Raw genomic sequence first — 26,714 nt, 5'->3', positions numbered from 1 at the left:
CAAAACTGAAAGTGCGAGCCCCCAACCGTGAACCTCAGGTACTGTAACGCTCACCTGGTTCCCACGTAGGCGCGGCATTGAAGGCGCAGAACTCTGAAGATGGACAGGAAGGGCCCCTCTATTCTGGCTTCCCTGGCTCGTTGGATACCCTCCTGTGCGTGAAAAGGGAGTTTTACCAACTGTGGAACAATGCTCAAGCCTCCCACTCCCTTCCAACCCTCCACGATACCTCCTCCACGATTCCCCGTGAAGCCTCACCTTAGGGTTTGGAAGGATGAGCTCTCCATCCTGCTTCTGATGCAGGGGCGCGTTGAAACCCAGTTACTTCACTGGACTGAGGATTGATGGGAGTTCAGGTAAGCTTGACTGTTCAGGTAAGGCGCTGTAAAAGTTCTGTTCAAAAGTTCAAGCTTAATAATAATGTTTGTTGTCTAATTGCAGCAAGCGCTAATGCTTATGTCTTTTTCCCCTTAGGGGCCGGGGTTCGGAGTGCCGGAGATATGGCGCCGACCCGAAGTGAAACAGTTCTGGATGAGCGCTCAGGTAATGTCTTTGCATTCGCTCATTCAATGTCTTTGTCTTTTTTCCCCATAGGGGCCGGGGTCCGGAGATGCCAGGAAGCGGCAGGACCCGAAATGCAGTGGGAATAATCCAACAGGTAAGACTTAAAAGGAAACTGAGCTTTCCTTATTCCTTTTCTCCCTCTCACCTTTGTTCTTGTCTTTTTTCCTCTAGGCGCCGGGGCGTAGCTGAATCCGGAAGATCGCTGCTGAAGATGGAAGCGCCTTGCAAAGGTGAGTAAAATGCAGCGCTGCAGCGATCGAAACAAAATGCCTTTAAAATGATGTCTTCCTTTTCAGGGCCGTTGGAGAAATGACTCCGGGATGCAGATTTAGCAGGTAAGGGCTTTTCTTCCCCCATTCTCTTCCTTTCTCCCCTTGCAGGTGTTCCAGGGTGCTGGCAGGCGTGGCTGAAGTCAGGATGCAGGAGCTGACACGGTGAGCGTCCAGCTGCTAGGTGCAGAACAACGCGGAGCACGTGTGGCTGTTCGGGTGGGGTTTAAATAGCCTTGGAAGAAGTTCCTGGTATGTATCCTTCCACCAATCAGGTATGTATCCTTCCCCGACCACACCCGGGTGGTGAAGTAGTCCTACAGGTAAAGTAGTCCCATTCAGGCCTCAAGAGGGCCTGGATGAAGCAGCAAGGTCTGCATCAGGTAAGTGTGCACCCAAGCACTTAAACACATATCCTCTTCTATGAGCCTGGCGCCTAAGGCGCCAGGACTGGGGTCCGCTATGAGCCTGGCGCCTAAGGCGCCAGGACTGAGTCCAAAGGGCCCCGACTTGGGCCCGCTGAGACTTCCCTGGGGAAAATGATGTCTGCCTCTGGGGTTGCTGGGCCCGGCCTGGCTCCTTGGAGGTAGGCATCATGACAGGTACTGTTTGTGCTTTGGATGGATCGGCACATGAAAATAAGCATCATTGAGTCCAGAGACACCAACCAGTCCTGAAGTTGAAGGGCCTGGAGGACTTGAGAAAGAGTAACCATCTAGAACTTAACCTTCTGGGGAGCTTGTTCAAACCACGCAAGTCCATGATGGGTCTCAATCCTCCGTCTTTCTTCGAAATAAAAAAATAAGGGGAATACCATACCTTGTTCCCCTCCGCTACAGGCACCAGTTCTATGGCGCCTTTCTCCAGCAGGGATTGAATTTCCTGCGCAAGGAGCGGATCCGGCTCTTCAAAGAGAGGTTCCCTGGTGGATTGTCGTGATGTCTCTGCCGGAAAGGAAGACAGTAGCCGTGGGCTATGATCTCCAGAACCCACACATCTGAAGTAATGGCATGCCGTTCTATGAGATGCTGCGCCAGCCTTCCCCCAACCGGAGAAGCATGGGCCTCATGACTGAGCTGAAGCGGCTGCGGCAGTGCCTGAGGGCAAAGAGGCAACTGCACGCACGGCCTTGGCACCTCGAGTACCTTGTTTTCCACCTCTGGCACTCCTACAGTTGCCCCTTTGACTTGCAGCTCCTCTCGATTTACTAAAGGACGAATAATATCGAAAGGAACCTCCCCTACATTGCTGTCCCCTAGGACGAAAAGGCAGAGGTTGGCGAACTGCAGCGCCCATGATTTCGCTGCAGCATTGGAGGTCTGCAACCTCTCAAGACTCTCCGTCAGCCTTGCTGCCTAAAAGATGGTCACCATCAAAGGGCATGTTGAGGAGCCGGGCTTGCACATCCGGACCAAATCCCGACTTCCGCAACCACGCAAACCGGCGCATTACGGTGCTCGCCGCCAAGGACCGGCTGACGCAATCAACCATGTCCAGACCCGACTGAACGGATTCACACATGGTATCCTTGCCATTCTGCACGATAGCAAGAAAACCATCCCGTTCCTCCCCTTCAGGAATATAATCAGCCGCTAGGGAAATACAGTTCCACAGAGTGTGCGTGAAACGAAACAAGGCACAAACGGAGATGGCAGCCTGAAGCGCCATACCCCCAGAAGAAAATACCTTCTTCGCCCAGCCATCAAAACGTTTGTCGTCCCTATCAGGAGGGATGGTAGGGTACGATGCCTGCTTTGCGGGGGCCATAGCCGCCTGCACCCCCAAACTCTCCGGAGTAGGGTGCGTGGTCAAGTAGCAGGGGTCACCACTGGCTGGGCGATACTTCCTCGGCAAGGACTTGCTCACTGCCGGAAGACTCTCCGGAGCAGTCCAAGCCGCAGCCACCCTTCTCTGCAAGGCCATATGGAATGGGAGCACCGGGTCAGTTGGAGGACCTTGGTCCAGGATATCAGTCAGGTCATCCTGCTGAAAATCCCCAGGGGGGAGGGAGGGGGGGGGGGGGGGGGGGGGGGGGCAGACCAACCCAGGTATTCAGTGACCCTCGACATGAGGTGCCGATATGAAGATTCGGCAGGCGTGCCAGGCTCCAGCCTACTAAACTCCACCTCCGGAGAGGTGACTAGACCACTGGCGTTGTGTGCAGCGACTGACGCAGGTCCTCAAGTTGACTGTGACCGGAAACAATGTCATCAGGAACCAACGCAGGAACCTCACCCTCCTCAAATTCCTCATCCACCTCAGAAATATAATCTAGAGGCTGGAAAGAGGGTACAGAAAAAGGCACAAAGACATGTTTAGCCTTAGCCATCGCCTTTCTTGGGGGTGCCACCGTGCCATGGGGTACCTTCGACAAGGCTGCCTCGAAAGGCGGCGATAGCGTCGACGGAATGGGCGTCGACGTCGAGCGTGGCAGCGTCGACACAGGCCTTGATGGCGTTGATGACTTCCTCGGAGGCGGGGCCTCGAGAGAGTCCGTCAACAACCTCTGCGCCGCCGGCATCGATGTCTTCTTCGAAGACTTCAGAGTCTCGCGGTCTTGATGGAGGCGAGGACCGGGACCTGGAACGGGCATGCCTAGAGCGACCATCCTTGTCCGACCGGGACCTCGAAGGCACCCGGTGGTCGCGACGACTGCTCGAGCCCAAAGGCGGACGAGCAGTGTCTCTAGCGCGGCCTCAACCGGCGTCCTCAGACGGTGCGGCCAGACCGGAGCTCTGCGATTGAAAAATCGCCAACATCTCCTTTCGGAACAAATCCCATTCATCCAGAGTGGAATGCTTGTTGGGACAAGCTACCCGCCTACGGGCGGAGTCCTCGGAAGAGGACGGGAAGGCGACCTGTGACGGCGCTTCCTGCAGTGCCTCGAAGAGGCAGAGGAATGGCGGGACCGACTCCCAGACCGAGAACCCCTGGACTCACGATGACGATCCAGAGAGTCGCCCCTCGAATCATCCGTCAAAATAGCAGTGGAACGCGACTTCTGGGGCTTGGCCACCTTACCGACCGACAGCTTCTTCTTACGCTCCCGCAAGGCTTTCGAAGTGAGCGATTGGCAGTCGACACAGTCGTCCGTATCATGGTGCTCCCCGAGGCACCAGAGGCAAGCATTGTGCGTATCCGTCAGGGACATCTTGGACCCGCACACACAACACTTCTTAAACCCGGACCGCGGGGTGGAAGAAGCCAAAGACGACATTCGATAGCAATGAAGACACAGGTTCGAAGAACTGAAAGAACAGGATTCAGTAGAATCGAGGCGCGCCGAGATCTCCGAAGCGAACACGTTCGCGGAAAAAACGGAACTGAGGCTATGCGCATTGTGCGTCCTACTTATAACATCCGGTGAGGTCGGCTCGACGGAGGCCCTCGAGGACGGCGTATCGACGTTATTGACGCAGGACGCAGAAAGATTTTCCGAAGCAGCACAGCTGTGGTGATTACTGTCATAGATATGGAATACATCAGAGGACCCAATCCCCTCGAAAGGTTGATATGCGGATGGCCCTATTAGGCAAAAATCTGTTGGGTTTCCTTTCCGTCCAGCTCCCACTCGTGGGAGGACGTGTATTCTCTGCTTAGTCTGTCTGCTAGGACATTGTACACTCCCAGAAGATGCTCTGCCTTGATTTGCACCCTGTGGTGTAAGGCCCATGCCCATAGCTGTTGGGCCTCTTGTCTCCCTGCTTGTTTGTGTAGTGCATGGAGGTCGTGTTGTCTGTCTGGACTGTAAGTACCTGTCTCACTATCACCGGTAGGAAAGCCTTCAGCGCTAACCTTATGGCTCTGAGCTCTAATACATTGATGCGAAGCTGGGATTCTTGCGTCGACCAAGTGCCCTTAGTTTGAAGGTCCGCCAGGTGAGCGCCCCAGCCTGATAAGGACGCGTCTGTCCTAAGCAGAAGGGTCGGTGTTTGAAATGGCATCCCCTACAGAAGATTCCTCGGAACATTCCACCATCGAAGAGCTTTGTATAACGTCGATGGAATCTGGACGATGTCCTCCCAGCATCAGAGAGCTTGTTTCCATTGGTGGTCTCATGTGCAGCCTGCAGTTTGGCATGAGAAATATGCACAATGACATCATGGCCAGAAGGGATTTGTAAGAGCGTACAGATGTTGTCTCTTTCTCTAGGAAGCTCGATGTTGAGCGTAGAATCGCTGCTACTCTTTCCTTCGATGGCCTCACCCTGGGAATGCTGGTATCGAGCTCGGCTCCCAGGAAGAGAGCTGTTTTGCTGGGAACGGGGCAGAACTTAGTGTTGTTTATGGAAACACCTAACTCTTTTAGGAGGTTGATAGTCCTCGACACTGCTGAGCGAGCCCTTGCGGCGGAACTTGCTTTCATCAGCCAATCGTCCAGGTATGGAAAGACATCCGTACCTGCCCTCCTGAGACTCGCAGCAACATGCGCCAAGCATTTTGTGAAAACTCTTGGTGCCGATTTTAGCCCGAACGGGAGGACTCGAAACTGAAAATGAAACTCTCCCACCGTGAACCTGAGGAACTGTCTGTGTGCTGGATGGATCGGTATATGGAAGTATGCGTCCTCCAAGTCTAAAGTGGCCAAGAATTTGTGCTTGTTTAACCAAGGTAGCACCCCTTGTAAAGCCACCATCTTGAATGTTATGCGTTTGATAAATTTGTTGAGTGCCCTCCGGTCCAAGGTGGGTCTCCATTGACAGTTTTTCTTTCTAATGAGGAAGAAGAGGGAGTAGAAACCCTTTCCCCTCTAAGAGTATGGCACTGGTTCTACTGCTGCCTTCCGGTGTAGTTTTTGTACTTCGGACATAACCTGCCTTAACATATGCACCCTGCACGAAGTTGGAGGCAGGGAAGGAGGTTGGTCTAGAAATTGTAAGGCGTGACCCTTTCGGATCACCTGCAACACCCATTTGTCCGATGTAATTGACTGCCAGCGCTCAAAGAACTGGTTTACCCTTCCCCCCACCGGGGTGTGGCGTTGAGGGGAAAGCGTCTGATAGTTTTGCTTGCCTTGTGACTTCCCTTGGGCAGAGCCACGCCTGCCTCTATGGGAGGACTGATATTTATTGTATTGGTACGTGCCCCCTTGTGCTTTCTGCCCATACGAGGAGCCACCGTATATTCTGAATTTGGAAGATGAGTCTCTATAGGGACAAAAAGATAGATGGTCCTTATTTTTGTCCTTCAAAGAACTGATGGCTCGGGCTGTGTCCGTGTCTGATTTGATTCCCTTCAGGTGGTCGTCTATCTTCTTTCCAAAGAGATCCTGCCCATCAAAGGGCATGTCTAATATCTGCACTTGGACTTCATGCCTGAAATTAGTAGCCTTCATCCACCTTCTGAGTACTGTGCCGTGTGCCATCTGTCTGAAGCCTGATTCGGCCACATCAACCACTGCGTCGATCATGTGATCCGATGTTGCTTCACCATCAGCGATCATCGACCTAGCCTCTTCCTGGAGCTCTGGTGGTAACTGCTTCGCCAATTTGGCCATGTACAGCCAAAGCTCGCGATCGAACCTTGCGGTCATGGCCAGCGCATTACCCGCTCTGATGGTAAGCGATGCAGAAGATGATACAATCCCGCCCATGGCTTCCAGCTTACGCCGGTCTTTGTCCGGTGGTGCCGACAAAGGTCAGGCGTGGTTGGCGAGCTTCTTCCTTGCTGCAACTGTGATAACCGAGTCCGGTTTTGTATGACCTCTCAAACAAAGCGGCGCAGACTCTGGAGCTTTACATGTATTCTCTGGTCTGGACACCAAAGCCGGAGTAGATAAGGGCGTAGATAGGATCTTGGATCCGGACTCCCAGATGGTGTCGAGGAGAAGAATGGTGGTCACCGTTCTCCTGCGTTTGTCCCTGTGCTCATACAGCACCGATTTCTTTTCCTCTGATGTAACCTGAATTTTGAACAATTCTGCAGCCTTGCCTATTATGGTGTGGAAAGAAACCAGATCATCTGGCGGCGAGGCCTCGCCTGGTGAATCTCTCCTTCTGGGCTTCTCGATTACTTAGTCATCCTACTCACTGGTTGCGTCAGGCTCCTGTGTTATTTCTCCTTCTGGATAAGAGAATTCTCTAAAAGGATCCTCCTGCCAATCTGAGACCGAAACGGTGGACGGCACCATTGTTGGATCGCCATCCAGAGATCGAGGTCTATGCGATGACTGTGGTGATGGGACTCTTGTCGGTGAAGCACTGCGAGTGCTGCTCCTAGGACTTCGAGCGGGCTCCGGTGATCTCGTCCTCTTTTAAGGTCTACCCCTGTGAGGTGAACTTCCTGACGTGCCTGGAATTGGAGATGAGTCTCTCAGATATGGTTCAGTTTCTATGGGATCAGTCGGAGTGTCCTCCTCCCTTTGACGTCTGTAAAATTCCTCTACGATTCTCTGTATGGATAACATCAGTATCGGGTCATGAGGATATTCGGCCTCTTCCGTGGACGGCTGCCAAGGAAGACTGTGTTGTTTCGGGAAGGGACCAGGTCTCTCTTGCACCACTTTTGTATCTGAAAATTCTTCCTGGAGAATTACATCAGGGAGTTCTGCCATGTCCCCCAAAGGTGAAACTTGCGGTACCAGTGGTTTAGCTTCAGTACCCTCAAGGAGATTGTCTTCAATGACAGGTGTGCCGTGCGAAGAAGGCGCCTCGGACTCCAATTCCTCCGCAGCTGCAGGAACTGCGGTGTCACCGGCGGTGTTGTGAAAGATGCTATCTTCGTTGACGAGCGTCCCGTGGATGGTAGTTCCATTGATGGATGTGTGCGTCAACGAATGTGGTTTGGCCGTTGACGAGTGCTCCGTGGACGAGTGCGTCGTGGATGATAAATCCGATGACGATGATCTTATTTATTCTTGCCGTCGACGATGTCTTATGTGTGATCGTTGTCGATGATGGCTTCGTCAATGGTATGGCCGATGACGGGCCTTTACCTTTCCCTTGGCTCGTGGACGGGTTCCCCGTCGACGACTGCCCCCCTACCCCCCCTGTTTTTTTGCAAACTCCTCCTTACCTCTGAAGGCAGACTTTGCTGATGAATGTGACTTCTTCCGGCTTGATGAATCCAGTGGAGGCAGAAAGGGTATTAACTCCAGCTTCCTCTTGTTTTTGGCAATGGGAGAGGAACTCCTTTCCACTGAAGAGGACCATATCTTTGAAGTTTGCCTCTCAGATGGAATACTGGAGTGGACAGGAGCTGTCCTGACAGACTCTTCGCCCAAAGATTGATCCCTGGCTTCCAGGTGTAAAAGGAGTCTTCTGTGCCTGTCCTGAAGGGTCTTAGTGGAAAACGTTTTACAAATATCGCATTTCTGAATGTCACATGGGTACAGACAATAAATGCAATGCTCGTGGGGGTCTTTCATGTCTACAATTTTCTTCTTGCACCTCGTGCAGTCCCTGAACAGGGAAGGCTTCTTGACAGCCTGAGATGCAGCCATTCTAAAGAGAAGGTTTACATGAGGATTTTGAGTCAAAAACAACAGATTTCACTGAGACCAAAGCCCCTAAGAAGGGCAACAAAGTAGAATATATTTGAAGAAATATATATTCCAGACAAAAGTAGAAAAGATTTGAAAAGCTCAGAGAGCTTGAGGATTCACTGTGTCTGTTCGACTGCGGTGAAAAATCTGAAGATGGCTGCCAGGGGCGGAGCTTAAGCCCTGCCACCTCATTGGTTGGGCCATAAAGGACCAAAGTGGGATGGAGAGACTACACAATAGAATGGCTCATAGACTATAATGGGCTATGTACATGCACTGCTAGGTAGCAATGTGTGTAAATAAAAAAAAAATGTTTATAATTATTTATCACAGAGGATTCCTAGTCTGACGATGGGGAATATTCAAGCATCTGAATCTATGAAAGATCCAATGCTGGAGAAGTCAAGGGTCTTTCTGGGGGAACATCAGAGATGCGTACTGGGATAAGACCATTGATTTGGAAAGTAAACCTTTCAGGAAACGGCAAACTGTTTAAGGCCCCTCGCCACAGGTGCAGTTTAGGAGTTGTATGGTAGCATTTTCTGGGCAAGAAAGTTCTTTAGTTTCCATAGTATCCATTACGGTTTTAGCTAAAGCCCTATGTATGATCATTGGTTTCGTTAAGTCAATCTCCATCATTCAGTAAAGAAGGACTTTTTTTTTTAGTGAGGAGGATGTGGACACGTATAGAAATGTAGTCGATATGCAGGAACCATTGAGGTATCAGCTCACTGCAATTTGGATCTGAAGGAAAAGAGCAGCTTAGTGATCCATGATGTGCGGGTTTACATAAGGGCAGGAATGCAGGGGACATATACTACCCCTAGAGAGTGTACACCTGTGAACGTAAGACCATTTGCTGCTTTTCATCTTGATGTTGCAATGATATCAAAGAGTGCTTAAGGTTTTCTCCTGTTGTCATTAACATTAATGGGACAACTAAGTGGAACACAGCCTAAGCATGAATGGTTACACTTCAATGATAAGCAAAACAACAAATATAACAGAAACAATACCAATACTTACAATAAACCATTGAATATCCTGCATCACATGTTTATCTCTGCATTTCATAATAGATCTTACTATTAACCAATCAAACAGTACTACTTCCAATCGATCATTGAAGGATATAAGATTAACTCGGCCATGCTGGGATTGAAACTTGTGAAACGGTTAAGGGCTGGACCTTTTTCCACCAAAGACTAATCACTGCCACTGCTTTAACAAATTCAGAATTCTGCTTGCTACCGCCTCTTGCACCAGCAGTCCTGCTTCCACTGATAAGCACAGAAATTAATTTTAGCAAAGAACCCGTTGAATGGTATTCCAGCCGTGTGCATGAGAAGGGCCATATGAGATGGCCACAGCAGTTCTGGAGGCAGGACAGAGCATGTGGAATGTATATTCTGGCTGGAGCCCAGAGTCTCTGCAATTCTGACCGCTGGTGTGATGTCATAAAGACTAACATTCAGCGTGACTGACCACCTAGAACCTGAAACCCAATTGCCAATCACGAGAACCCCAGATGTGCACATCTCATTGTCTGTGAAAACACTGTTTTACTCTACTAAAAAACATCCAAGTTCAGGAAGGTGTGAGGAGTCGAGAATGAAACTCAGACACAAGTGCAACATGATTTTGGTTAAAGACTTTTATTGAAAATAAAATGAGCTGGGAAAATGCCTCTCTGACCCTGGTCTAAGAGGAATTTCCCAACCTAAACCAAAAACTATGGATCTATCTGTGTCAGAATGTCCAAAACAAAACTGTCCTGTGTCCAAAGTTTTATTCTGAAACTCACTATAAACTAAATTCTTCCTTATTTTCTGATATTTTAACAAGTAACAATTGCGTGTGTCTTTCTTGACCAGCAACGACACAAAAAACGATCTGGTTTTGTACTTTTACCTCTTGCAGGATACCTTCTATATTCTCCTACTAGGGTTTTGCTCGTTCTCTCCTGGTAAATACAACCCTTTTCCTACTCCTGACATTTCTTCTCAGGATCTTTGTGTACATTGCTTATACCTGCCTGGTATACTCTCCTGACAGGGCTTCCTGTATTCACACACTTGTAATTGACTGGTATTCTCACATGGGCTCTCTGCCCTCTCACACACTTCCTTTGTTTGATAATGTATCTTCTTGATATATTATCCTGTCCGGGTTTCCTATAAACTTGCATTGAATTGTAAGGAACTAATGGTGGCAACAAGCAAGACAGACACAAGTGATCACAGTTCAATGGTGTTTCATGAACAATGAATACTGTATGCATGTTGGAAAAACGCCAAATCTAAACATAAATCTAAGATGTGAGAAGGCCTCAACCATCAAATGAAAATAAGGCAGTCCTAGTGGCATTGTGTCAAATAAAAGGGCCTATACTAAGAAACCTATTGCCAAACCTTACAACTAATACAAAACGGGGTGAGGATAGTTTCTCAAGAAAAGAAACCAGTGTTCTCAAATGATATGTCAGGATGCGGTAGCTTGGGTCTCCCTTCCCCACATTTTGAGCACGGGGTAAGGTGGGATCGTGGAGCACAGCACAGTATGAGACAACAGTTCCAATGGCATTTCTCAGGATCGTCAATGGCAATGTCTTGTTTCCTTTGAAAGTCTCTCGCCTTCGAGAGCCCGATGTGTTCAATATGCAAAACAAAAGTTCTGTTAACAAAAAAATAAAGTTCAGTTTCCGGGGGGCGTGGCCAGAGCCCATGGAGTGAGGCGGTGCCTGGATAGAGCTCCCATTGCGTTCCTTCTTATGATCCCGAGTACTAGTTGTGGACGGTGAATTACGAGACACCAAACGTTGATAAATCCAAGAAACGATTCCCCGGCTCTGCAGCGAATTACTGGTGAAAATCAGAGCTATATTGCTGAGAAAAGAAGCCCACAAGTGAGACACCGTGCGCGGACAAGATGGCGGACGCTACCGCAGCTCTGCAATGTGGAGGAGTGGGGCCGTGACCAGCGAGGAGGCCAGCCGGGCCTGAAGCTGCGGAAAGCAAAACGGACCATCCCTGATCTGATGAGTGACGTTTGCGGAACGCACGGGCAGACGAGCGCAAACAGAAGCTGGTGCCAACTCACAGTCCCCCCCCCAAGGTGAGGAGCAGCAGCACACTACAGAGATCCTGACTGCGGGAGGCAAGGCGTGACGGACATTGCAGCGAGCCTGACGAAGCTCAAGCAGAGGAGGCACTGGACGGGGTGAAGCATGGCCCAACTGTTGGAGGTGAAAGAAGAGGCGAACTGGGCTGCTGAGTCGCGCCTGCAGAGCCACAGGCACTCACACGATCACGGAAAACAGCATTGCAGTGAGCAACGGCGGAGGCGACTCCAGGTAGTACGCGGACAGAAACCTTAAAACGGGAACGAGTACCCCTGACAGACGGCCTGAAGCTGTAAGGCCCAGGGAAAAAGTGCAGTCTCTACCTCTCCTGTACCTTCCCAGGCCCTCTGCACGGCACTGGCTTCTCACTTCATTTCTAAAACTCAGGACATCCTGTCCTGACACTCCTCCTATCGCCTCCCTCCTCCCATTCCCTGCTCCTCCTCCGGCCCTCCTGCAGCCACCCCCCCCTCCCTCCTTCTCTGCCTTTCCCTTTTTCTCTGCAGACGAGGTTTCTAGACAAATCCGATCTATGAAAGTCTTGTCGAAAGAGGTTCACCCCTGTTCCTCCAAAACTATCAAGGACCATATGGACTCCCTGGCTCCTGCCCTGGCTGAGTCCTGCAATCACTCCTTCGCCACTGGAGTCTTCCCATCCTCCCTGAAGCACTCCCTTGTGCACCCTCTTCTTAAGAAACCCTCTGCCGACCGTTCCTGCCCGGCTAACTATCACCCAATCTCCATCACTCCCTTCCTGGGCAAGCTCCTGGAGAAACTGGCCATCTCCCAGCTTAATCTCTACACTGAATCTGTTGGTTGTCTTCTTGACCATCAGTCTGGCTTCAGAGCTGCCAGAAGCACGGAAACTGCTCTCCTGAACATCTGTGAAGACCTGCTCTCCAACCTCGACTCCAACACCCTGTGCGTCCTCATCCTGCTGGATCTCTCTTCGGCCTTTGACACGGTCAACAATGCCATCCTGCTCAACCATCTCCGTGATAACCTGGGTATCACTGGTCAGGCTCTGGCGTGGTTGACCTTTTTCCTCTCCGACCGATCCTCCCAGGTCCATCTCAAGTCCTTCCTCTCCGATATCTTTTTCTCTACCTGTGGTGTCCCCCAGGGATCTAACCTCTCTACCTGGCTCTTCAACCAATATCTGGCAGTCCTTGCCCACCGCATCGCCACTCTCTGCCCCAACTTTCAGTGCTATGCAGATGATACTCATCTCATTTTCAGGCTACCCTCGGCCTCCTCCTCTTCTTCCCTCATCTCCGACTGTCTGCTATCCAGGAGTGGTGTGCCGCTAATGACCTCTGCCTCAACGGCAGTAAGACTGAGATTTTACTCATTTACTCATTGGCACTCCCACTCCCTCCTTCCCTGCAGCTCTATGGCCGGCCTCCCTTGGCCCTCTTCTTGCTCCCACATGTGAGGCTAAAAACCTCTGGGTCATCTTCGACTCCACACTCTCCTTATCCCCTCACATCTCTGATCTCACTAAGAAGTCACACTACCATCTGTACCTCCTCAGAGGTATTCTTCCCTTCCTCTCCTTCCCCCAGAAGCTCACAGTCTCCAGAGCCCTGGTTCTCTCTAGGCTGGACTATTGCAACAGCCTCTATCTAAAGCTACCTGCCTCTACTCTCCGCCCTCTGCAACTTATCCAGAACAGGACTGCAAGACTTGTCCTTGGCTTCAAGCCCAGGGATCGTATCTCTCCAGGACTGAAATCTCTGCACTGGCTCCCAGTGGCTGCAAGGATTATGTTCAAAAGCCTTTGCATTGTCCACAAGGCCTTCTGGGGTCTGGTGCCGCAATACCTTCAACTCTCTCTTCCTAAATATCTTCCTTCTCAAGATCTTCGCTCCTCTTCCTCCAACTCACTCAGGGTCTGTCGCTTCTCCAAGCAACGAGTTGGTGGTAGATCTCTCTCCTCTGCAGGGGCCTCCCTCAGGAACAGCCTTCCTGCCTCCCTGAACTTGAGGAGAACCATCTCCGGTTCCGGAGCACCTCAAAACATTACTCTTTGCTTCTGCTTTTTCTCCCCCTCTCCCCTGCTAAATTCCTGGCTAAAACTGCACTGGCTACCTGGCCACCCTTTGTGACCTTGGGCCCAGACCCAGCCATTTCCACACCTGCACTGCCTCCCTGACAACCCCCGCACTTGGGAACTGTATTCTGTATCCCTACGGTCCCCCACCAGCACTTATGTCTGCTCTTACCTTGCACTTGCAACCATCTGGCCATTATTTATCTTAATATTCTACTATCCCATGCACTGCACTTTCCCCTCTCCCATGTACTGCACTTTCCCCTCTCCCTTCCCCCTTCCCAGGCACTTGCACGATCTGAATGACACCTGGCCTAGTAAGATTGTTACCGGTCTTCCCTCTGTTCCCCTCCCTTGCCTCATCGCGCCTCGAAACACCTGCGCATAGGCGCATTATAAATACCATATCATATCACCTGGCTGAAGATCCGGATAATATTGACTCCAGTGACCTGTGGATAAGGTGGAAGTGCGGGGAACACGGCACGCTGTCCCTGGAATACTGACATGGACGGTGGGGCAGACATTGTAGAAGCACGCGGTGCGACAACAACCAGCACTCGAGACACAGTGAACTACGCCACGGGACAGCTCATGAGGGATCATGCCCGAGAGTCAACATTTACGCTCTGAAACTTGCAGCACTGCTGGGCGAGGTAAGCTGCATTAGCAGGGGGCTCTCCTCCACAGGTTAGCAGAGTATCCTCAAACTTTAAGGCAGAGAGAGCCCAGAAAACATATGATTCAAAAGGGCCCACTAAGCAGCTGCAAAGGTGCATGGGCGTGCTGTGAAGCAGTGTGATGGGTGGAGACAGTGTTATTGCGAAGCAACAAAGCGGAGATAGGCGTCCATCATTGCTGATACCTGTCTATCAGAAAGACACATCAGTACGCAACTACCCAGCTGACTCAAAGGAGAACTACAGCTCAAGCACAGCGTAGTCTGAGACACAGGAGACATAGGGGGATACGTCAAGGCAGCTTAAAGCTGGAGGGTACTGCAGAAGGATAGCCCCACTACGGCGCAGGAGACATTGAGTGACAAATATAGTCTGAGGGCACGCAACCACCCAGGCAGGAAGAACTGGTACGCTGGTACACAGCAATGGTGGACAAACACTGCCTGGAAGAGCAGCGGCAGTGTTGCACAAGGCACAATGTGGCAACAAAAGGCAGTAGACCTGCGCCGCTGAGTCCACACACAACGCGTAACAAATAGGTGGTACTCATTGCAACGGGTATACTGCCTGCACAAACAAGGGTCAGAGCAGACCGCCAGAGCGGTGGAAGGAGGAGGCACGCCAGCGTACCCAGAGGTGGAAGCAGGACGCCAAGGTGTTGCGCTCACCTGGTATCCACGGGGATGCCACCCAGCCCTGGTTGGATGATTTGCACTCTCGAACCCTCTCCCGGTCCCTTGGTAAGGCCTCTGGTTAAAGATGGGCCTGCAATATAGGAGAGCTTAATTCAATACCAGATTGTCTTTATGTTTTCCCACCTCCCTTGGCCTCAACTCCTTCCTCCCTCTTGGGCCTTCTTCACCTTTATATTGTAAAAGGTGGATTCTCCATCCTGCTCCTCGTGGCAGGGGCGCGTAGATGTGGGGGGCGAGCAGTGACCAAGTTACTTCACTGGTGCAAGCCCCCCAGTGGGAATCCAGGCCTGCTGCGACTCCGTAGGTTTGCTGCTTTACAGTCTTTATATACAGTTCTTATGTTCCTCTTAGTTCGAATAATAATGTCTTGCTTCTTTCCTTTTAGGTATGGAAAGGTATTTTGGTGTTGTCATGCAGTTTGAAGATGAGCATGGGCCGGTAGGCGAAAGCGTGGCGTGCGCGATGCTGTCTGGTGAGTAATGCGCGATGCGCAGCGCTGTTTCGCCTTTTAGATTGCTAACCTGTGTCTTTTCTCTCCTTGCAGGTTGCGATGTTCCTCGCCGAGCGCCGTAATGTTCCAGCAATGATACTGACCAGGAGATGACTACCCAGGTAAGAATTGTGTGGCTTTCTTCATTCGGGAGGAAACGTGAGTAAACGCTTACTAATGCTGTCTTTCTTTCTCCTCTTTCCAGGTTATGGTATTCCAAGATGCATGCGGTGCTGCATGATGGAGTTCGTACCTTGAAGTGAGTGGAACTGAAGTCAGCGATGGACTGAAGACAGGATACTGTTCCAGGTAAGTTTTCGCAGTGTTCTTTCTCTCTCTACAGGTCCTTGGTTTCAGGTAAACTGGCATCAAAGAACGGTGAGCATTACGCTGCCCTCAGCAGAATAACGCACAGCATGTTCTGCTGTTTGGGTGCAGTTTAAATAGTCTTAGGTAAAGTAGTCCAGGTAAAATAGTCCCAGGCCTGCCACACACAAAAGACTAGACCGCATAGCTCAGTTCCTTGTAACTGAGATATGCGTGTGCCTCCACGTTGGCTGATTCCCCCCCCACCCCCCCAAGTTAAATAGTCCCAAGTAAATAGTCCCATTCTAATGTTGGTCTTCATGATGGTTATGAGCCTGGCGCCAAAGGTGCCAGGACTAACTCCAAGAGTCTTGGATGAGGTTTTAAGGCCTTTGACCTGGCCCTAACTGGAAGGTTGACTTGCCAGTGAGGGCCAGGGGCTAGGGTCATGACAAAGGTGGAGCGGGCAGATAGCCTTGTAAGAGCGAGATCAGGTGATCATTGTGAACATTACAGACACAAAATTAGCGTAGAACAGGGGGTCTGCTATGAAAGTGGACCTTCAGGTCCTATACTCCAAGCACGACAGTGACTAACTGGAGACTGGCAGGGGAAGTTTCCAGATATGGAGTGCAATGGGGGCAAACAGTGAAGCTGAGTGACACTCTGGCCTAGAGACTGTGAAAACTGTTACCCGACGGTGCCGCAGACCCGAGGGCAGACACAAAAGCAGCATTAATAACCGCACAGGAGCAACCTCAAATTGTTGCAAGGGCAGTCTAAAGGCAATCAAGGGCGCAGCTGGGAACTGGTAATGCCCATGAGCATCATATTTACACAAAGACAGACAACTATGCAATATCAGAAGGGGCAAGCATCAGACTACTGCTAGAAACCCATCTCTACGCAAACAAATAAGGGTATGTCACCCATCTAAAGGGAAAAGAAAGGCTACGATCATGGACTCCTTTAATGCAGCTAGACCACCATGAACGATCGCAAGGCAGCACTGCGCCACAGAATGAACCGATGGTGCCGGATGTTGCCAACAGGATGACCAGGTGCTGTAAGAGATTGCAGCGCTGCAGCCATTCATAGACACCAAAATCGAAGAGGTCAAGGTTGATATACAACTGATGAGGCAAGACATACGCAACCTGGCGGAAAGAGTAACAGCTACAGAGACCGGACTAAATTAAACCACTGGGAACACAAAGGACCTAGAAATAAGACTGAAAGAACTAGAGAAGAGAAATGCAGCGCTGGAATCACGCCCAGAAGACGACGTGGGGCGAGCCCGATGAAATAATGTGCGCTTACTGGGAATTCCTGAGGGTATGGAGGGCCCGAACCCCACGGGATTCGTGGAGACCTTGCTACTACAGGAGGTCGGTGCTGGCCAACTCTTGCAGGGATTTGCGGTGGAAAGTGCCCATAGATCCTTACAAAAACACAAAAACAGCCTCCGCTAGGATCACACCCCCCGTCCGATGATTGTGAGAATTTTGAACTTTCAAGATAGGGAAGTCGTACTAAAACACTTCAGGGAAGGAGGAGGGATACGTCGAGACAACTCTAAAATAGCCATATATCTGGATTACACACCAACAGTTTCAAGGGCCAGAAACTCCTTTGTGGCAATCAAAGCCAGACTCCGACAGTTGAATCTCAAATACATGCTTATGTATCCGTCCAGGCTTAAGGTGATCTACAATGGTCGCGCTGTTTACCTTGAAACTCCGGCAGCGGCTGCTATGTGGCTGGAACACAATAACCTAGATGGAAGAGAAGAAGCTGTCACATGAGCAGCACACTGTCCAGAGGGGGCGGTGGGAGTGGGGAAACACGGCAGCTCACTGAAATGGTTATTATGGTTTAGCTGAATGGTAATAGGTACTCACCGAAACCACGTTACCACGTTAATGAAACTTAAGTACGCAAAGACAACCCCCTACCGGGAATGTTTTTTCATCTGGGAGGGTGACTTCAATTGTGTGAGGGACTTAAACTTAGATAGGTCTAGTCCACCAATGAATCGGACAGAGACAGCTTCTGTGGCAATTAACGCATTGCTAGGGAGCCTAGATCTGGTAGATGTATGGAGGAAACTACACTCTAATGATAGAGGTTATTCCTATTTCTCTCAGCCCTTTTGCCTGTACACCAGGATAGATTACCTATTTATAGGCAAGACCCAACTGGCGCAAGTAGAATCGGCGCAATACCTATGCAGGTCGGTCTCTGATCACTCACCGTTAATGCTGGAGTGGAGGATGCTGGGTCCAAGCCCCCCCCCTCCCCCTCCCATACCATTGTGGCGCATGCCTACAGATGCCCTGACAGACCAAACTTTCAGAGATTAACTCAAGACTAACTTGGAGGAATATATGGAATGGAATGTAGGTAGTGTAAAAGATTGGAGCACAGTGTGGGAGGCAATGAAAGTAGTGGTTGCCAGTGCAGGTGGTATAAGAAAGACACTTGAGGGCGGAACTGGAGAAGTGGGAAGAGGATATTAAGCAAATGGAAACTCGCACACTAGGAAATAGAGAGGAGGAACTAAGCCTAGCAGAAGAAGCCAGAAGTAACTGCCAAGATGCCTGGGGGAGGCCATCACAATTTGATTACACTGTAAAAACTGCTGGAGCACACGCGGAAGGGGACAAGCCAAGCAGATTATTATCATGGCTGTGTAAGAGGGAACACCCGAGACATTTAACCACAGAACTTAAAGATGATGAAGGCATTTGTACACAGGTCACAACAATCAATGACACCTTTATGGAATTCTATTCCCACCTATACTGCACACTGGAAAAAATTGGGTTGCATAGATTGGGTAAAACGCAATGCGAGGTGCTAGAACAGGATAGATCAGCTGAAGACTAGCCACTAGCAAGACTCCTGGGAGTGATGGACTCCCCCCAGAGTTCTATAAAGTATACGTGTAAGTTCTGACCCTGGTGTTGCTTGAAGTGTTCAAAGAGGCCTATGAAAAAGGGGTGTTACTGAAGAGTATGAGAGAAACACTAGTGATCCAGATACCCTAACCAGGGAAAGCTACTGACTAATGCGATTCATAACGGACACTAGCAATATTAAATTATGATATCAATATACTGACGACTATACTAGCTAATTGGCTCTCCAGGGCTATTGGCGATCTGATACACAGGGATCAAAATGGTTTCATTCCAGGTCGCAACACGGCTATGAACCAGCGCCGACTACAGCATGTTATAGCACAAGCAGCAGACTTGGCGTGCCTGAGGGGAAAGGGTGTGGAAGAATTGCCAAAAGTGGGGCTCCAATGGCAGCTGGAATCATTCAAATACTTGGGAGTGAACATAAGACACACACCAGAGCAAATGTATGAGAGCAACACAGCAGCTGTGGTAAAGGGCTTAAGGAAATCCATGACATTTTGGTCCAGGTTGCCGTTATCGCGAATGGGCAGGGTGGCCATTACCAAAATGATAATTCTGCCAAGATTGTTTTATTACTTCAATAACGTCCACTACTACATCAAAGCATCCTTCTTCAACTGACTCGAAGTATTACTACAAGAATTTGTATGGGCTGTGGCCCGACATAAAACTGTCACATGTCACACTATGCCTGCCTTATAAAGGAAGGGGCAGGGGGGTGCAACTGCCAGATTTGGAAAAATACTACCCTGTAGCGCAACTTAGTTTTGTAGCTAGATGGCTTTCAGATAAGGCTAGCTCGGAAACAGAATTGCTGGCCCATGTACGTCTGAAGGAAATAGAGATACGACATTGCTGAAACTTGAGCACCCTTACTCACCCGAGACTCCAATCGCTGCTGATGTCTGCAAATATAGAAAGGATCTGGCAGTGGTAAGGCACTGGGAAAGATGGGTATCGACACTTGCAGCGATATGTATGAGGAGGGTGATTTTAGAGAGTTTGAATCCCTGCTGGAAAAGGGTTACCTAAGGGTAGTTCTTGTGGAACCAAAGGACTCGAAAGGTGGCAAAGGGGAGATGGGAAAAAGGGCCCAAGGAGCTGGCAACGAACCCTTTAATGACACTAATGCACAACCTAAGTCACAATGCTGAAAGAGCGGTGGAAGATGGAGTTTGGAAGAGACATAACAGAAAGGGAATGTGAAATAATACTGCTATACCCCCGGGATGTGTCAAGAAACTCCTGATTTAGGCTATGCCGAATATCATGTATCGCACCTATATGACGCCACACAGGATAGCTAAATTCAGTAACAACGCACAGCCACTGTGCCCATGGTGCGTAATGGGGGAAAGCAGGGCTGATACACATGTTCTGGGGGGATGTGGGCATATACAACGGTTTTGGGCACAAATAGAACAGGACAGTACAATAGGAAGGCTGAAATAGTAAGATATGATTGGACTCCGAAAGAATGCATACCCCAGAGTTAGCAAATTTAAGCACATGGTCAAATTTATGGACACGGCGTGCATACTGGCCAAAATATCCATAGCAATGGCTTGGAAACTGGCTGGGGGCCCACAGTACACACGCTGGCACAAAGAATTTGAGCGATGGGCAGAAGCCAAAACCAAAGTATGGAGTGAAGAGGCAGGTCAGAAGTGAATGCTAGCGATACCTACGAAGCTTGGAAAGCACTGGTTTGGGACATGTTCCATCCCTCTGACGACAAACCCCCATGAACGCACCCAGGCCTTTTATATGACAACTAAACCATGACATTATAGAAAGCAACATATGGATGGCGCTAAACCGGGTGCTATTCCCCGATAGAAGATAATGTTTGTCACAAATAAAACCCATGCAAAGAAAAGTGGGATGTTTAGTACTGTATGTTGCCTGACAAGTGAAGAAAGTTTTTTGTTTGTTACAGTGTTATTTGGTTGTTAATTTCAAGTCACTATGTATACATAGAAATATATGGCAAAATACGTAACACTTGATACATGTATAATTGCTATTATATAAATGCTAATAAAAACATTTTAAAATAAATAAAGTTCAGTTTCCAATGTTCGTTGGGTGATGAGCTCACCCCTGGGTCCCCTTCTTCTTGGCACTGACCCTTCTCAATTGTTTACCACAGTTTCACATAGGGTGATGGCTTTACCCCTGGGTCCCCCTCTTCCGGGTGCTGACACTTCTCAAATACCACTGATTCACGTAGACCGATGGCTTTACCTCTAGTTGCCCCTCTTCTGGGCACTGACCCTTCATGTATCGTATTCCCACAAATTATATTTCAGTTCTTTTTCTCTTAAAACTTTGGATGATAGCTTCACCCCTGGATCTCCCTCAGTCTGGCTCGGACCCTACTCTTCTCTTTAGGGGATTCACTTCCCTTTCAATGTCTTTTCAAACAGTTCAAAGTGGACATCTCTCGGCCGGGTTCACATCTGTCAACACAGTGTTTCTCGGGACTTTATATTTTGCCCCTCTCGTCAGCATACCTCCGTCGGGTTCACACTTGTTAACTTCACATTCACAATTCAATGTTAGTGGGATTCGCTTACCTTTCTTTCACAGAGTTTGTAGATCAAAGTCTTTCGATTGTACAGAGATTTTGCTGGACCCTCAGTATGACCACTTTCATCTATTTAGCTGGCCCTCCTGTGGCAGATTGGTATCTGTAGTTTCTCTCAGATGAGGATCGACGAGAGTCCCTTGAATTAGCACCCATGTGGTGCCGGTTTCCCTATGCAGCTGGTCTCCCCTTAATGCTTTTACAGTTCATTCACAGTTCCTTGAACTTGGTTCAAACTTGCCACTTTGCGAGTCTCTCACTCAACGCAGCCCGGTTCTGATCGATTCTCCCCTTGACTCACCGTCTGAGATGAACCACTTCACTTTTGGCTTTTCTGGAGTCAAGGCCGGTGCCACGGGCACATGAGCTTCCCTCGCTCCTGCTTATCGGCACAGGCTTGCCCCGTGTACCATTGACATCTGCAAGACACTTGTACTATTGTTTGCTGTCTTAGGCTTTCTACCTCAAAGGTTCAGCGGGTCTGAAAAGGTCAAGTTCACTTCTCTCCTCGACACCCTCTCGATTCCTGACGTCTTTCTCCTTCGTTTGAGCTGCTGCATCTGATTATCCGTCTCATTGTGCTGTCCGGCATGCTCCCCTTGCTCGTACAGCCCTCTCTTGCTACATCCTTTTATCCCGTTGGGGAAAAGGAAGGGCCGTCAGGTGTGTGTGATTCCGGTTAATTGCCTGACTTTGCCTGACCTTCGTGTCTGGACATGTCAGGTAAACAGTTTTAACATTAGTCCGGTTTTGATCACAGTTTACAAAAGTGTTAGTTCGTTGTCTTCTATATCGGGAGAGAGAGTTGGTATCGGTAAGGCGGGAAGGTAGAGTTTCAAAGTGTTCTACGTGGTCGGTTGGGAAAAAGTTGTTAGATGGAATTATAGCTTTTGTACCAGGGGGTTTGTCAAACTTAGAAGGATGAGACAAATGGGAATGACGGGGATTTCTATCTTGAAATAAACAAGGGGGATTGTGGGACGGGTAGTGTTTCATCTGAGAAGGTTGGGAATGCAGGAAATAATCAGAGGGACGGGGAAACAAATGACTAGGAGTATTCAGGTAAGAATGATCATAGTGATGTGGGGAAGAAAGTTCGGGCCGGGTGCAGGAAAACAGGGATTCTACGAGAGATACGTTTTGGATGCAACGGGGTGTTGGTTCGGTACATAGGGATCATTGGATCCGGGCAGGAGAGAATGGAAGGAAGCGTGCAGATGCACGACAGCCTATAAAGATCTTAGGAAGTTCACCCTCCTCTCTTTCTCCCTGGCTTGTGCCATAACCGCGTCTCCCATGGGTTATTCCCTTGATTAAAACCCCCGGCCTCCCCATTCTGGTGAGCCTTTCTCACTCTTTCACCCCTAGAGTTGGGATCAGTCCTTCGTTGGCCACATGAGTCTCTCGTGGTTCTCTATGTGAGATGCCCTCAGGAATTTCACAGAATACATTCACATACTTGTAGGGATTCAACTTGCAGTACATTTTCCCTTTTAACAATGAACTCTCTTGCTCTTTCTCTCTTGCTTTCTTTGCATTCGGTGTAGCCGCCGATAGGCCCCGGTGTCCGCGTGGTCTCTGGGTGGACTCACTGGTTCTTGTTGGCGGTCCTGGTTTCTCCCAGACAGCCAGTGACCATCTTTTGGTTGCTTCCTTCTCGCGACCGCTTCCTCTTGGTTTTCCAGCCTCTCGCAGCTTCCGCTGGGCTCGTCTGCTTTGTTCCAGGCTCTGGTGAGCACAATGAACTTGGATAAACATTCTCAATGGTTTTCAAGGGCAAGTCCGTCCTGGCTGATTGGTAGGTGGAACTGGAGAAGGTGTTTTCATAGGTTTCACAAGGCAGATCATAGTTGTAAGGCTGGCCTATGGGTTTTGGAAAAAGGTTTTTCCTTCCCTTCCTAGGAGGATGAGGAGATATATGACAATAGGCCATGAATGCTTGGGGAGTTGGGTCTTGTTTATTAACCTATGATTGGTAAAAGAAAATACCATGTCTCATCTGGCAAGTCACCTCAACTTCTATGAGGGTTGTCTCCCACTCTGTGATCCTCCTCAAATAGCCACCCCCAGGGTTCGGTTCAGAGAGCTCTGCCTCACCCTGGCCACAGAAAGGGAGGTTCCCACCCGTGGAAGTAGTGATGACACTGCAAGATTCATCACAGTGGTAAGTTGTGCAGAGATCAACACATTAATGATCGATACCGGTGTTGTCATTACCCTTGTTTAGCATTAATAGTTACCAACATTGGCACATTGCAGCAAATGTGCACTTGCAAACGCATATTACAAATCAAAATAAAATAATAAATAAAATGCCAGTTGAGTCAATGGCCACATATATTTTGATGGGCCTGCAGCAAGTCACACAGTGCTCCGATTTGGCCTCACAAACTATACATGTGAGGAGCTGTCTCTGAGAAATTGCCAAGTCTTCATAAAATTTGTAAAAGCAAATTTCTACGCAGTCTCCTCTTCTCCCACCCCTATTCCAACCATGCCCGATCAACAAAAATAAATGCAATTGCCATAATGCCGGTCTGTACCTCAGAATCTTCCCGGTTCATTTTCTTGACCTCTTCCAATTCTTCACAAGTTCTGCAATAGAAAGTGAAATTAATTTAAAAAATGTTCAAATCAATTATTTAATTTAATTGCTATTCAAGGAAAAACACAACATGGAACAAATACCCTTGAGTGCAATACCTCTAAACATAGGCACTGGAAGATTCCTCCATCATGGGCTCCTACTGTCCAAATTTGCCCTACACAATCTACTAATTTCTTGCCTCCAGAGTGTTCAGCGATTGCTGTGTATACAGTTTAACTTCATAAGACGGGCTGAGGTCTCAGATAATACTGCCCGTTAATTAGATAAAGTTTCAGTTTTTACATCAACCTAATTGTCTTAACGTACATCAGTCAAAAACCACGATATTGCTGGATCTACATTTAAAATAAATACAAACTCTAAGAAAAACTTCAAGTTGTTCGAGTGTCACATGGAAATGTCTTCAGGAAAAGCAGCACTCTACCCATACTAAGAAAACACCAGCATAAGAATGATCACCTTAATGGGGTGGTCATCGAGAAAGGTCGACCTGTGGTACAAAGCAATCGCCCAAGATCGGCAATTGCTTTCTATCAAGACACATTCATGTGTTATGCTAGTTTCAACCTCTAGCAGACTGGTATGCAATGTAGATTACCACAAGCACGAATAATGTTGCACAATTTGGAGAGACCATATATAATGTGGCTGTCACGTTTTTCTAAACCTGTTGCTGTGGATCACTGAGGTAGACAAGGCATGAAATATCATTGCAACAGTACGACTTTGTTGTCAAACAGTTTAATTGCAGTACAAGTGGATTAACAGGAGGCAATAGCTCTGACAGGAGGTTAAAGCGAAAGGGAGCACCCAAGAAGACACCCATGGTTCTTGACTTGAGTAGTGGTGAAGGCATACATATTCATGATAATTGTATATGGCACACAAGCCTGTGTTTTTCCAGGAGACATTAAGTGAACAATACCTAACAATTCTGTGGTAAGGATTTAGACCCAGCTTGCAGTCATTATTTTGGTTACTAACTCCATCAATGAGTATTGTGATGAGGAGCGGGTGATCTGCATTGCTATAATCACAAAATCGCCCCTTTTACGTCATTTGTATTAATTCTCCCATGGATAAGATTATAAATGCTATGAAAACATTACAAAGAGTAAGTGGGGGTGCTGGGATGTAAGTCATATCCGGATGAGCCTAGGATTAGTCCAAAAGTTGTGTTGTGGACAAGCAGTTACTCAACCAACTCCAAGGAAGATCACTACAGAAGCGGTTGGACAGCAGGTAATTCGCTGAAGTGCATTCATATTTGCAGCAAAGTCTCCTATAACTGAAATAATACACAACTCTTTTATACCAGATCTGTCTCGTCACTTTATACTCAGCACTGTACTGTATGGGAGAGAGTGAAAGCATACAAATGCTTCCATAGAGCACAACACAAAGAACATTTGTGTTTACGTACTGAGAGATGATCAAGAGTCGGGAGGAGAGGAAAAAGAACAGAGAGGGGCTGATAAGAAATGGTAAGGGAGTTGGCAGGACAGATTTGGAGGATACTTTCAGCATGGTAGGTTGAAAAACCCAGTGTTCTGGAGCCTTTGCTTTGACAAATTTGTAAGGAAAGTGTGTCCCACAAAGCCGGGTCACAACTCTAAATCCTATCTTGCCTCTTCTGGAGATCTTGGATGTGGGAACTCTCAGGAGCCGTTAATCTGTTACTGTTTGTAGAGTGATATGATTGGATCCCGTCCTCGATATAAGAGGGAGTGGAACCGTGAGGGCAAGTGATGTCTGTACAGCAGCCTCAATGCTGCAGTTCAAATGTGGTCCATCACTATTAGTTCAATTTTCTCCCTCTGACAGATCCCATTTGTACATTTTAAGAGCGAATTCTGGCTATTTTGTACTCCCTACATTTATGGGACCCATATAAATATTGTGGCTACCAGAACATGTTGTATTGGTGAACTAAAGAAAAGAGTGAGCAAGGAAAGGGACCTTTCATATGAAGCGGGTGGTTGGGAAAGTAGGAGATGGCAAACTTAATTTTAAATAAAGAGGTTTCTGCAAATGATCAAAGTCCAAAACAAAAGCCTAGAAAAAGGGCATCAAATATTTATCAATTAAGTTAAAAGAAAATGTCAAAAGGTAATAAAAAGGTGTGTGCTCAAGAGTTAATCCTACACAAACCAACCAAGCCATTACCAGTCTGGGAATAACTTGCACATCAAGGAACAACCACCCCCTCCCCGTAAGCCACCTTCCAAGTATTGAGCATAAAAGCAAGACATTTTAAATAAACTGTTGAAAAATATATTTACAAGCTAGCCCGAAGTTAGTCCTCTGTTTCTCAGCACTCAAAACACCAGTGCCTAGAGACAGTTCAATCCGTACAGTGCACTATATAATTGCAGTATACCAATCAATAACAACATGTACCATGCACAATCTGATCACAAAATGAAAAGTTCTTTAAATACAGTGAATATGGCTTTGACATCTCTTATACACCAACGAGCAAAATGAACTTTACAAGTCCAGAAAGCCAGGAACATATATGGAGGAGCAGCCAGTCTGCTACTGTGCTAAGAAAACAGTATTAGCATCACTGGAAGCTTCCCATCATTCGGCAAAGCAAATGATGACTGATATGCGGAATGACCATTTGGAAAAGTGGGTGCTTGAGAGGTGGAGTGGAGGAGAATGGGACTGAAGTGGTGTACAGCATTGCATAAACTAAAAACGCATAAAATAAACTGTTCACGATGGAGTGCACCATATTATTTATATCAAAAAGAGTTTCAAATCACAAAAAAAAAATCCACATATAGTAGAATTGCACGAGGAGAGGGAAAAAGGAAAGAAATGACCTCAATGTTTAAACCACGGTGGGACTCATAGCTGTGCTAATAGAGAAGATCTACTGAAAACAGTCACTGAACAAATGTAATCATAAAATATGTTGTTA

The 26,714-nt window shown here is 48.3% G+C and overlaps 1 protein-coding gene across 1 annotated transcript in view; it reads right to left on the bottom strand.

Annotated features, from left to right (window-relative positions):
- Nucleotides 1–26,714, bottom strand: part of LOC138454181 (C-Jun-amino-terminal kinase-interacting protein 4-like) — a 993,589-nt gene that overhangs the window by 449,265 nt on the left and 517,610 nt on the right. The window contains exon 11 of the mRNA XM_069607022.1: nucleotides 23,721–23,772. Coding sequence (XP_069463123.1) covers nucleotides 23,721–23,772 — 52 coding nt within the window. The remainder of the gene's footprint in view (nucleotides 1–23,720; nucleotides 23,773–26,714) is intronic.

Source organism: Ambystoma mexicanum, chromosome 1p, assembly GCF_040938575.1.
Source record: "Ambystoma mexicanum isolate Mex_15411 chromosome 1p, UKY_AmexF1_1, whole genome shotgun sequence".
In the NCBI taxonomy this organism is placed as follows: Eukaryota; Metazoa; Chordata; class Amphibia; order Caudata; family Ambystomatidae; genus Ambystoma; species Ambystoma mexicanum.
The sequence above is the reverse complement of the archived record's forward strand: the minus strand, read 5'-3'. Positions and strand labels throughout refer to the sequence as shown.